This window comes from Cupressus sempervirens, chromosome 9, assembly GCF_028749045.1.
Source record: "Cupressus sempervirens isolate cs-2001-9-10 chromosome 9, ASM2874904v1, whole genome shotgun sequence".
NCBI lineage: Eukaryota > Viridiplantae > Streptophyta > Pinopsida > Cupressales > Cupressaceae > Cupressus > Cupressus sempervirens.
Window position 1 is genome coordinate 140,763,056 of NC_143126.1, and position 14,334 is coordinate 140,777,389.

The 14,334-nt window shown below is 34.7% G+C and overlaps 1 protein-coding gene across 1 annotated transcript; it reads left to right on the forward strand.

Moving 5' to 3' along the window:
• The first annotated feature begins 5,248 nt into the window (after window positions 1-5,248).
• On the forward strand, window positions 5,249-7,448 carry LOC149537906 (galactomannan galactosyltransferase 1-like). Its single transcript, XM_089799321.1, has 2 exons — window positions 5,249-5,469; window positions 5,643-7,448. Exon 2 carries the CDS (start codon window positions 5,788-5,790, stop codon window positions 7,186-7,188), a length of 1,401 nt encoding a protein of 466 aa, XP_089655447.1. The 5' UTR covers window positions 5,249-5,469; window positions 5,643-5,787; the 3' UTR covers window positions 7,189-7,448.
• Window positions 7,449-14,334: the final 6,886 nt, after the last annotated feature.

Here is a 14,334-nt window from a genome sequence, read left to right on the forward strand (position 1 = left end):
CCAATCACATAAGATGATTAGAAAATAATATGTGGTCAAAATGATTTTGGATGTGGTGCACTCAACCACCATTTCCATCATGCACACCTTATATTGTTTTGTTCAAAATATAGTTGTGTTGCCCACAATCATCACAACCTCCATCAAAAGGGTGACACGGAATATTCTTTCATGGAAAGAAAACGATTATAATATTTAGTCCAAATATGATTTGCAGTTTATTTTATTATAAAATGTCATTGTTCAATGCTACATGGGCATCCTACTTTAGAAAAATGGTCCCTTGTATGAGATAAGATTGAAAAGAAGCCTCAAATGAAAAAAAAATACACACTATTTTATTTTTGGAATTATGTTATATGTGACACATGGTTTTTATTTATTTGCCTTTAATTCTTTAGTTAATTTATTACTTTATTTAGTATATTTATAATAATGTAATTATGATATGATTTTAATTAGTTTTTGTTTTATTTGTTTGTTTGTTTTTGAGTAATTTTATTTTTAACTTTTGATTTCAAGGAAATAATTTTTTGTGTAAACTTTAATTTCTTGTGAGTAAATAGTTATGTAAAGAATATGAAATAGAATTATATCAAAAGATTAATCTTTATTACAAATTTATAAATATAAAATCATATATTACTTTAATTTTAATGACTAATTATTATGAATAAGATTTTTTAATTTTTTTTATATCTATTTTTAAAACATTTTTATTTTAAAAAATTGAATATTTAATAATATGATAAGGAGATTGTTTGGAATAGTTTAAATTGTAATATTGTTATCATGATTTGAATGTGTAGTTTTAAGTCAATCTGTATTTTGTATTGTGATGTGGAGCCTCATCAGACTCAACGGTTTATTTGGTGTGATTTCCTCCAAATTATTTCTAAGGGGCTTGCCCCAAGATGGGGTCAAGGGGCAACACCCCAGGTGCACTCCCTATTGCAATACAAGGTAGGGTCGAGGGGCAACACCCTTGCGAGGGTTTTGCCCCTAAGCCAAAAATGACCTTATATTGTAAAAGGCATCGGTTGCTATTATTTCTATTGGATGACTTATTCTAGCCCTAATTTTGTAAGCGACAAAAGCTTGTATAAAATGGCTTAGGGTTAGGGATTTCATGATGTATGATGATATTGTAGCTTCTTGCGACAGTATTGAGTTGTAAGGGATTGCAGAATGTAATCACTAGATAATAATATTGGACTTGTTGTTGGTGGATGTAGCCCAGGGATTGGGTGAACCATGTTAAATCCATGTGTCTTATGTTCTCTTCTATGCGATCTATTATTTTTTGATATTAGCTATATTTGTATGTAACTATTATTTCTATTCATGGTTAATCCTAACATTTCTATATTAGTGGTTCACTATAATCTCTCTTAATAAAAGGCCCAATGTTTTATCATGTAAGCATCACCTCGATGCAATGGTTGCTAACTACATTGGGTCGTCTCTTGAGATATAACTTCATCATGAAATAGTGGTCAATGAGGTTGACTAAAAAAATACACATTTGAATCTTGATAGAAATATCACAATTTGAATTGTTATGGAAAATCTCATACTTACCAACTGGTGAGTTAAAGGGGCTCTATAATGAAAGGTTCATAGGGCACAACACTTTATGAAGGTTGAAAAAGTTATAATTCTACCATGATGGTTGATTGCTAAGAAGACACAATGCTTTAACACTATGACTGTTGTACCTAGATGCAATACATGCTAAGTGTTCCACTCATTGCACAGTAGATGAATTTTGTGTACCACTGCTCATGAAACATGGGTCAACAAGTTTGACTAAAATAACAATTTGAATATTTAGCTCTATGAGCATCACATAGATGTAATGAGTGCTTAGTGCAACATTGGTTCTCATGAGAGATGGGTCTTGTTGAACCCTTACTCATGAAACATGAGTCAATAAATTTTACTCAAAATTACATAGTTGAATCTTGATAACAAAATCATCATTTAACAATAACAATAATAAAAACAATAACAATAGCAACAACATTAACAATAACAATAACAATAATAATATAGTGAAGAAAAATATCATTCACTCCAACTTATACTTCCACTTGATAGATTGCCAAAAATTAAAATAAAGTAAACCTTACAATAAATACTTCAATTTTTATTTATTATTTATTTTAAATTTGTAAGCACCATTAATCCTTTATTGTGTTTTCACATTACCCCTCTCATCATTATTATAATTTAGTATCTCGGTGGCTATTCTTACAATCTGACTTAGCATCTAACTTGTTGATACCAACTACTTGATTGGCATAATTTCTTGACCATTGTTATGGCTATTGCATACTGCATACCCATCCACATGCATCCCTTCAGATCCAACCAAAATAGTATTGACAGGTATAGTTTGAATAGACATTGGTACACATATCAAATAAAGCAATATGACATTGTTAGGAACCCTTGTAAAAGTTCTAGATCAAAATAGTTATTACAAATAAAGTAGAAGATAAATCTAGAAGTATGAGATGCACAACAAAAATGGCCAAATTCCCCTCTAATTAACACAGATTTTTTCTCTCCTCACAATCCGATATCTTTATGTTACTTTCCAATGTGATATGATTTGGATGTTCAAATGGATCGATGACCCAAATCTACTATTAAAAAAATAAGTTTATTCGATTGGTTTGAAACAAGACAAATAGTCCTTCCTCGAGACCTTTTTTATTTCATCCATTTATTAAAAACTAAATGGATGATAAGTATCGAGGGAAAAATGGTTTCCCTATTTTGAACCACTTTTACATACATGATTTTTTATATTGGATTTGGGCCCTTAATCCATTTGAATGTTCATATCATATCATATCATAGTGAAAAGTGATTGAAAGGTACAAAGTTGTAAGGAGAGCAAAAATTTGTGTTAATTGGAGGGGGGATTTGGCCATCATCATTGCACGTCTTGTACCTCCATAGTCGTCTTCTACTCTGTTTGTGTCTTAATAGAAATATCATAATTTGAGTTGTTGTGGAAATATCTCGTACTTACCAATTGATGAGCTAAAGAGGCTCTACAATGAAAGGTTCAAAAGGCACAACACTTTATGAAGTTTGAAACTCCATAATAAAAAGATGCTTAATTTAGAGTACTACTACGATGGTTGATTGCCTAGAAAACACAATGCTTCAACACTATGAATGTCACCTAGATGCAATACATGCTAAGTGTTCCACTCATTACATAAGAGATGGATTTTGCAAACCACTGCTCATGAAACAAGGTTCAACAATTTTGACTAAAACAACTACAATTTGAATCTTTAGCTCTATGAGAATCACACAGATGTAATGAATGCTTAGTGCAACATTGATTCTCATGAGAGACAAGTCTTATTGAACCCTTACTTATGAAACATGAGTCAATAAATTTTACTCAAAATTACATGGTTGAGTTTTGATAACAAAATCACCATTTTTAACAATAACAATAACAAAAATAATAACAATAACAATAATAGTAATAGTAACAGTAATAGTAACAATAATAGTAACAATAATAGTAACAATATAGTAACAGTGACAATAATAATATAGTGAAGAAAACTATCATTTACTCCAACTTATACTTCCTCTTGATAGATCGTTAAAAATAAAATAAAGTAAGCCTTACAAAAAAAACTTTAATTTTTATTTGTTGTTTATTTTAAATTTGTAAGTAATGGTGTCATTAATCCTTTATGGTGTCTTCACATTCCCCCTCTCATTATTATTATATTTTGGTATCTCAGTTTGACTTAGCATCTAACTTGTTGACATCGGCTACACTATTGACGCAATTCTCCTACCATTGTTATGGCTATAGCATATTGCATACCCATCCATATGCATCTCTTCAAATCCAATCAAAATAGTGTTGTCAGGCATAGTCAGAATGAACATCAATACACATCAAATAAAGCAATATGACATTGTTAGGAACCCTAGTAGAAGTTCTAGATCAAAATAATTGTTACAAATAAAGTAGAAGATAACTATAGAAGTACAAGATGTGCAACAACAATAGCCAAATTCCTCTAATTGCCACAGATTTTTGCTCCCCTCACAACCCCATATCTTTCCATTACTTTTTAGTGTGATATGATATGGATGTTCAAATGGATTGAGGACCCTAATCTAATATTAATAAAATGTTTATCCAATTGGTTTGAAACAAGTCATATAGTCCTCCCTTAAGACCTTCTTTTATATCATCCATTCATTAAAAAATAAATATATGATATAAAATAAAGTATCAAGGGAGGAACGTTTTCCCTATTTCAAACCACTTGAACATACATAATTTTTTATATTAGATGTGGGTCCTCGATGATTTCATTGAGAAAAGTAATCGAAAGATAAGAGGTTGTGAGGAGAGAAAAAACCTGCATTAATTAGAGGGGGGATTTGGCCATCATCGTTGCACATCTTGTACCTCCATAGTCGTCCTCTACTTATTTATATCGATTAATATGATCTAGCTATTCTGCTAGGGTTTCTGACAATTTCAAATCATACCGTACAACTTTATTTGATTTGTGTACTAATGTCTATTCTGACTATACCTGAATGGATTGTGACAACGTTCATATGGATGGATATGTGGTAGACTATAGCCATGACAATGGTAGGGGAATTCCATAAGTAAGTAGTCGGTGTTCGACTTATCTTACTTTGGTCTGACAAACTACTAAGTTAGTATAAAAAAATTAGCGAGACTAATACCATTAGACTGCATAGTAACCACCATGAAACCTACCATATATGTTGCACAACGTGGCACACACTATTGCACCATAAAATTAAAATTTTGTAATTTTTTTCTTCGGATTGCCAATAGACAACATTTTTTACCATAACTCATGCAAACTTTCATTCTATCATAAGCTTAGCCCCATCCGTCCGCAACATGATGTACTTAGGATACTTGATGAGGTTTGGATTTTCCCCCTCATTATTGCAATTTTACCTTAGACTACACTTTAAAAAAAGGAAACAATCAATCATCCATACAATCTGATTTCAACAAGGGGACAAAAGTTCAAACGGTGGGCCCATAACCGAAATTAACGGCCCCTCAAAAGAATAAAATCGTGGCAGTCTTCGAAGTGGAACGAATCGCTCAAACAGTCATTCCACCGACTACAATCTTAATTTAAATTCTCCCAAATATAATCAACTGCATTATTGATTATGTAGATGAATTGTATGTTCGCCGACGAAAACTCCCATATATACGTGTCATGCCATTAGCCGTCGAAAAATATGTTTAAACCCTGCTAAACCCGCGAATGATATACACACTGTGTATCCATCCGTATGTTGGCCGCTGTGTGGCAATATGCATGTGATCACATTGTCCCTGACTACATATTCTTGCAGGACGACACAGCCAAAAGGATTTGGACCTGTAGCTCAAAGAACAGAGCGGAATTGACGGTATATATTCATTGTATATATGAATGCATTGTGTATGTATATATCCTACATTAGAGTGTGCGCTATTGGGGGGCTTGTTGGTTATATTTGGAGGTGGCAGTTACTTTTCAGTCTTAATTTTTTTAATGAAGAGTAAAGCTCCGTGCCTTCGTGTGGTAAATGGGCAATTGCAGGTTAAATGGGCATTTGCAGGTTAAATGGACAATTGCAGGTAAGTTCATTCATGTGTTTACGAGAGGAATGAAAAAACACTAGGTTCTGGTAGGATTGTTTTTGTCTTTTGTTTTGTTTCATTTGTTTCGAAGTTTCCTAGAGAATATGGATGGCGGTGTGATGGGAAAAAGTACAATGGATGGGGGGTCTGTGACCCATTTTAAGGGGTGGTCGAAAAAATTCAGGGTTGATGGTCTTTGTGATTGGCTGGTTTTCATGGGGGGTGCTGTTTCAGCACTTTTTCTTGTGTGGGCTTTGTGGAGAATCGGGTCTTCAAATTACACCATGGAGACTATGAAAATAGAAGACTTTCCTTTAACTCACAAGTGCCAGGGCAGCAACAATGGCGACACTGTTAACAGCTATGGCGGTGTTGGTGACTGGGAGAAGGGCCCTGAAAACTTTTACAATGATCCAGAGGTGGGTTATACGATTGGGAAGTCAATTAAAGGTTGGGATATGAAGAGAAGAATGTGGCTTCAGCAACACCCCCATGCTAAAAATTATGCAAGGTCAAGAGTTTTAATGGTGTCTGGCTCTCAGGCCACCCCGTGCAAGAACCCAATTGGGGATAATTTGTTGCTGAGGTTTTTCAAGAACAAAGTGGATTACTGCAGGCTCCATGGGATTGACATCTTTTATAACACGGTGTTGTTTGAAGAGCATATGTATACTTTTTGGTCCAAGATCCCGTTGGTAAGGGCAGCAATGGTGGCCCATCCAGAGGCAGAGTGGATCTGGTGGATGGACTCTGATGCCGCCATTACCGACATGGATTTTGAACTTCCACTTGAGAGCTATGAGAAGTATAACTTTGTGATTCATGGTTGGAGGCATTTGGTCTATGAAAAGAGGAGCTGGACCAGCATAAATGCGGGAATTTTTTTAATCAGGAACTGTGAATGGTCTATGGAATTCATGGAGAGGTGGGCTAGTCTTGGCCCACAAACCCCTCAATTTGAGGCGTCTAGTAAACTGCTTTCAGATACTTTGTCCGATAGAGCCTTTAAGGACTCTGATGATCAGTCTGCAATTGTGTATTTGTTGCTTAAGGAGAAGGAGAAGTGGGGTGATAAGATATTTCTGGAGAATTTGTATAATCTGAATGGGTATTGGATTGAGATTGTGGGGAGCTACGAGGATATTGAACATATCTACGAGGCTAAGGAGAAGGAGCATCCTGTACTGAATCAGAGGCATGCGGAGAAAATGAGCAGGGAGTATGCAGAGATGGGGAAGTTGTATATGGGATTTGATAAAAAAGCTGTTGCGGAAGGGCAAGCTGAAATGAATAAGAAGAGGAGGCCATTTGTGACACATTTCACAGGGTGTCAGCCTTGTAGTGGAGACCACAACAAGATTTACAATGGAGAGAACTGCTGGAAAGGAATGGAGAGAGCTTTAAATTTTGCCGACAATCAGGTGCTGAGAAATTATGGCTTCAAGCATGATAATCTTTCATCCAATCATGTAACGCCAATATCATCATTCTATATTCCATTTTAAACTAGCCCAAAACTTTACTACTTGTGTATTTCTGTAGATAGTAGAAATCATCCTTTTGTAAGGATTGAAGCCTTTTGACAGGCCTACATATTTATCATTTTGATGGTACATTGTCCGCTTCTTTAGCAGGAAATACTCATTTCTAAGCTCCTTCATGGTCCCATGTGGAATGGTCATTAAGATTTTCAGGAGGACAAAGAAATGAGAATTATTTCAAATGCGTTAAATGGTGATGAGAATCAAATACGACTGTTTTCTAATACCTGGAATATTGAATTTGATTGCTCACGTAACATACAAATCAAAAGGATTGTAGTTTAGGAGGAAAATTTCATTCCATGTGAATTCACTTGCAGATCAGATTGCTTGTGTGTAATGTAGTACGAACAAATCAAATTATGTACCCTACCTGACATGCATTTTCTTTATTAAATGAATTAAAGGGAGATGGGCACCTAAAAACCATCAAATTAATGGAAAGATCACAGTAGATTTATAGACAAATATAGGATGATTTCAAAGATCATCACAAGATAAAAATAATTTTACGACTAAAACAAAGATCTTATCACCATTTTAAATGATGTGTCTTCTTTAGTTTAAATACATAATATCTTTGTACGAACCTTATAGGTTAGAAGATCAGAACTTTGGGGCATTGTTACCATTATTTGAGCTCTGTAAATTTTATTGTTAGACATAAGGATTGAAATGCCCTGAAATTTGAGAAATCGAGGAACAACATTTGAAATGATTTATCATCTCTGGTTTAAATAGATCATATCTTTGTATGAGCCTTATACGATAGAAGATCAGAATTTTGGGGTTGTTATCATCATTGAAGCCCACCTAATATTATTTTTTTGACAGACAGATTGAAATGCACTGAAATTTGAGAAACGAGGAACACCATTTTAAATGATGCATATTCTTTGGTTAAAATACATCATATCTTTGTAGAGCCTTATAGGTTAGAAGAAGATCAGAATTTTGGGGCATTGTTACCATCATTGGAGCTCTGTAAATTTTATTTTTACACAGATTGAAATGGACTGAAATTTGAGAAACGGGGATAAGATCAGGTTACCTGCATGCGTGTCAGAAAGAACATCTGCAAATTAAAGTAATGCAGTATCTCAGAAAGGTGAAGGACAAGCTCCTTATCTGGTTTGAGCTTAGGTTTTTGGGAACCAAAAAAGCCCCAAATGGCAGAAGGTTATGATGTTTTCTCATGGTGGTGTTATCTCTTGAAAGCAGGAGAACGAGCGTGAGAGCTTTTGTGTTGTCTGAAGCCAGTTATCCTTATACTAAAGATAATTGGGTGCTGAAGTGACCTCAGAATATGCATTGATGTCTTTTTAAAACAGTTATATTTGAATACAGAGCAAGTCAGCCAGAAATTCATTGTAACAAGCTACATTGAAGCATATATTACTTAGGGTTTGATGCTTCTCTAAATGCCAAGAGCCATGATGAAAGAAGCGAAACAAAAAGAATTGATGTTTCAATTTACTGCGGATCTGGGACCTTTCATGATATGAATTTGCTTGTTAAACGTGTTAGAGTCATGTAAGGCCAGAAGCTTTGATGAAGGAGCGTGAGAGTAAAATCTTCATTACCAGGTATGCAAATACCAGAGAATGTGTGACTTCTCATGTTGAATCCCTGAAACCCCAATGCACTGAGATTTGAAGACTTACAATCATATCCATGCAGTCTTGGGATTTACAAAGCAACAGAAGCCTTTCAAGGCTCGAATAATCTGGGCAAATTGTACAAAAAAGCTGCTTTTCTTTAATTGCAAAGAATTAACAAAATTGTTGTGATGTGAACAGTCAGTTTTCTTTCACTACATTGTGTATGTCAATTTTCAGAAAAGCATAAATGCTAAATAACTTGAACCAGCAAGATCTGACTCAGTTTTACGAGAGGGAGATAATTAAAAATACAAACACTGAATGATATTGGGGAATTCCAACTTCCTTACTAAAATTCAGGCTATTGTAATGCTCTGACGGAGTCTTTGGATATTAGAACCCTAAGTGAACTGCTTGTATAGAAGCTACTTTCTCGTCTGTTTTGACTGTGCCGGTCTCCCATTAATTGGCAACTAAGTTTCTTTGTATGCCTCCTTTCCTGAAATATGCCTTCATGGCAGCATCGGTATCTCTTGCAGTTAAACTAAATTCCAACCTATTCTAGAAAATTTCAATATCTCTACAACTTTGTGACTTCATCAGCCTGAGACGAAAAGAGATGGAAAGCACTCAAAAATTTTCCATGCAAAATGGGAGAGTGATTTTACCAGATTTGTATGATATAAGTTGTCAACCATGCAACCAATATTTTTCTTTGTCAACATGAAAGGATTTTGTTTGAGAATCTTATGAAGTAGCAGCTGGTTTTGCAAAGAATGCTTCTTGCATGTTTGAGATTTAATTTTCTTTGTTTCCTTGCAGGAGAAATCCTTTTTTTCCCTCAAGGTTTTTCTTCATCCCTCTGAAATTGCTGATCTCCTTTTTCTTAAATGCATTTTTTTAGATGTCTTTGTATACCTTTTGGTTCGTGGAATTGTAGAAATCGAGATTTCTACAAATCTCGATTTAGCCAAATCAAGGTTTTGCAAATTTTCATTCCTATTTTAGGGATTTTACTTGTACCGTTTGTTTCACTTGGAAGATGAGTGGAAAGATACATTTTTATGTGTAAGCTTGGAGTTGAAGGCATACTCCAAAAAATAGTCCAATCTAATTTTCTCACACTCCTCAAAAAACATAAACAGGTTTTGATTTTCAATTCCTAGTTGCTAGTGGAAAGTCTCATAACCTGGTTTTGAGACACAATTAGAAGTCTGGTATTCTAATTCTATTTTGTCAATTTTGAAACATACGCAAAATTTTTTACATCCGGATTATGAAAAAGCCAATTCCCATCATCTTCCACGAACCAAATGGACCCAGGTGATGTGGATGAGATCTATGCCAGAAGTAAAGTTTAATTCCTGAACATCATTGATCTCACTTCAATTCAAGATGGAGAAGAGACTAAACCCTTCCAACTACATCAATAATTTACATATGAGAAGGTGTGGGATTTCATCAAGGGCTAGCTTTAAGTTTTTTCTTTTCGCTTCCTACTGTCTTATTGCCAATTTCTGAAGAGTCTATATTACAAGAGCTGTCTCTTTACGAGTACGTATGACTCTTTATCCATATTGATGTAGAATATCAGAGATATCTTGCAATTCTTGTTTAACTTTAGAATATGTAGAAGTCGCTTGCATGTTATTGTAAAGCAGATTATGCTTATATACTGATTACATTGATCTTCAAACCCAGCAAGGACATTCACAAAAAACAATTTGGTGATTAAAACATTCAGGATAGCTTATTATAGCAGTAGAGATGGTAGTCTACTTTCTGGACTCAGTGTTGATCAGTATCTAAGATTCTAAATTCATGTTCTAAATCCTGTACTATAAAGAGAACTCTTAAGCATGTATCCATCTTTTGGCACCATTGGTGCTGCAATTCATATTCAATTATTTTGTCTTGGCAATATTCCAGTTGTAGGCTTGACATCTTGGTTAACTGGAAATCTTTCCGCATCTCTCCACTGGCAATGGTCAGTAACAGCTTGCAATGGCTTTTCATTTAGAGAGGAACAGATTTTACAATGGCCTTTTGTGTTACAGTTTTCTTTTTATTGATCACTTCTATGGTTAAGAAGATTGCATACAGCCCTATTTTGGAGTATCAACTAGATTTCCTGTTGAGGCTTTTGCTCCACTTTTTCCCATATTAGTAAAACTTTAGTATAGCCCACTGAGTCTTCAATTGTGGTTTAAGGAGATTTTGGTTGATCGGCTTTGGTTTTATTAGCTTTCTTTACACAATGTTGTCTTGCTGCTAGAAACTCCACTCTGGTAATTTTGGTTCTGATAAGCTTTGCTAGAAGTCTTCCAACCTGTTTGCAGAGGATAATACCATGCTATACTAATGTGCTCCCATTCTTTGATACTTCAGAATCTCATATATTATTAGCTTGATTTTGCTGATTTCACAGCATTTGCTGAGAATCTAGAAACCAACAGGACTTCTGGCCCAACAAATTATGACTGTTAAGGGGTGATTATGTCATCAATGTCTTGAACAATTTTTGTGGTACTTGCAACATATAAAAGGGATGAGGTCGGGACCATGCTCAGAGAAAATTTGGTTGAATGAATACCCCTCAGTCGTTGATTCTTAATGAAAGAGGCTAGGCAAAAGCTGAACCTTTAACAAAAAAAGAAAAAAAGAAAAAAATGCAACATATAATTTCCAGAATGATTTTGCAGAATGAAAAAACACACGATAAAGAAAATACCCAAATACCCAAATACCCAATTCATGATTCATACTTAAAACATGGCTCCACAATTTTGTACTGGACTCATCAATTGTATTGAATATATTTATTATCACGTCCTCACTAAGTGTGAAATATGTTTTTGAAAGTACTTTTAGAGTTGAAAAAAGTTCGATAGATCCAACTTCCAGGTGACTGGTTGTGAATCGTGGGCGTTTATTTTAGAAGAGAAGTGCAAGACAATGCAGAGGAAAAGCCACCCGAGAATACTTTGCTGGCTATTGTGACTGCAAAAGCCTTATCACTTTTTTGATCCAAACACTTACAAAGTAGTTTATAGTTTACCGCTAGATGTTCAAATTAAGCAACACTCTTTGCCCCGTGAACCAACATTTTCTTCGTCTACATGTTCAATTCTGTCTAATTGTACATTGTCTTCTTTTAAGAATGATTTACTCTATGATGAAATTTTAAAGCAATAAAATGTTGCTTAGTACTTCCTCCATACCCACCTTAGTTGCTTTGTCTTTTCCAATGTGCGTTGGAAGAACTTGAAAAAATGCAAGTCTATAGGTAGTGGATGTGGCTGAAATTCTTAGAACCAGATCTAAAAAGACCATTATGCATATTGTTAAAATAGAGGGATGCTCAAACTTGCAATGATGCATTTGACAATTGATAACGTGACCGAAGCTATGACATATGAATGTCAAATGGAGAATGATACTTGCAACTTGGTCCCATCTACCAAAAGTAAATGCTTTCCTAATAGTTCTCAAGATTAAGGGGTTGTTGAGTCTGAGATCCTTGCAGAATTTGCACGAAGGAACTTACATGCCTTGCCCTTTTCATTGTTACCTTGCATTGTTGGGCAGTGCATCATATAGACATGAACAGCAGCACCTTCTTGCATGGAGCTTTGCATAGAATAAGTTCCCATCTATCTACCATGAGGTTCAATTGTATGTAGACTTTGGAGATCATTCTAGGGATCATACAAGCCCCATAGGATTGATATGAACAGATAAATGAGTTATTACTTGACTCAAGATTTCTCTAATGCCATTTAAACCCAAGAATGTACACAAGGATTAATATTGAACTCCTTGTTCTTTATGTTGATGATTTTTTCATCATGGGAAGTGGTGTCTCTTCGATTAAAGATGTCAAAATGTCAAGTGTAAATGATAGAGCAAATCTAGATGATGTTTCTTATTCATTTTGTCTTTACATAATTTGGCCTAAGTCTATAATTAGTATTGCTCAATTTAGGCATTCCTGGTTTTATACATTTTACAAGTAATCAACAATTGCTTTTACTCAAGATGTAACTACTATCTTGGTTGTATTCTATTCTCTTCACAGAGTGCAAAGAAGCATATTATTTCACTATCTTGCATTGAAGCAAATAATTGAGGACCAACTGACACAAACTAGGAACTTCTTTTGATACATCAAATTTTGACCATGTTTATCATTTAATAAGAAACTCTTTGTTATTTGTAACCTTCAAAGGCACTTAGAGAAAGAAGATTTAGGAAGAAAGAGGGAATGCAAATAGATGGATGATCAACATAAATTATAATCGGGTAATCATGACTAGATTGTAGGATGTGCTTGCGTAAAGCTAATGACAAAAAGGAATGGGAGAAGACAAAGGATGCATGATTTCATATTTTTGTATAGTGATGAGCGTTTGGACTAGAAGGTGACAAATGATTGGATTATCAAATTCTATCATTAAGTTGGATATTAAGACCTTCCTTCTTTAATGAGGTTTAGCTATCAACCATTCAAGTCGTGTATAAAGTTGAAATCTATTTTGACAAGCTATTTCAAGCATTATCTTGATTGTATTTAAGTAATGAATGATGATAGACGTAGCTAGCTTACAAAAGTGTCCATCTCAATATATGAGGGTTATTGGATTAACTATTCAACCTCAGGTATGTCGATCCTTATTTGGTTGTAGGGGCGTTAATTGTTAGGGGTATGATGTTAGACAATATCTTGCTCTTCTTCATCCTTATGGGTCCATTTTTCTTATTATTGTAGTATGTGTTGCCAAAGTTGCTCTTGATGTATTTCCTCATGCCAGTCTTGCAATTCAATAAGATTGTGTACCAACAACCTTGGGATACTCTTGAGAAGATCATAGACCATAGGTCTCACTATGGGTTTGTCACATATTGTACCTTTAGGGATTGCTTGCTCTCAAGCTTCCCTCTACATGTACTAATGAATTGAAACTTTCCATGACTGTAACAAGTCCTCTATCAATGGATCCTCATGTGTTTCTTCATTGTTGTCCTCATGAAATGGGCACCCCTGGATGTCCCAAAAAACTAAACCAAATTGCTGAAAGGAATTATGTCAAACAGTTTGCATTCAACTTCTTATTTCTCCGTTTAATGTTTTAAACCCCTTATAATTTCGGAAATCAAACATTTATTGTTTGTTGTGTTTCGTGCATGGAATTGGTATCATACAACATAAACAAGAAAGCAACTACAATGATATGCAAAGTGGAAATGAACTGCTGCTAATAAAATGTTATTTTCAGAATTCATAAAATCAAATACATAGCAGATTTATCAACTCACTAATTACTTCAGCAATATTGTCATAATACTCCAGCCCATGCTTACGAACTTGCTGCTACAATACTTTGTCCTCCAATCAGTCCACTACCTTCATAATACCATTCCCTCCAAGCGGCATAAGCGTCGGACAAGTAGTGAAGAAGATATGAGCAAAATATCAAATCTGCCTGTAGCCGGAAATGCAACTAAACTG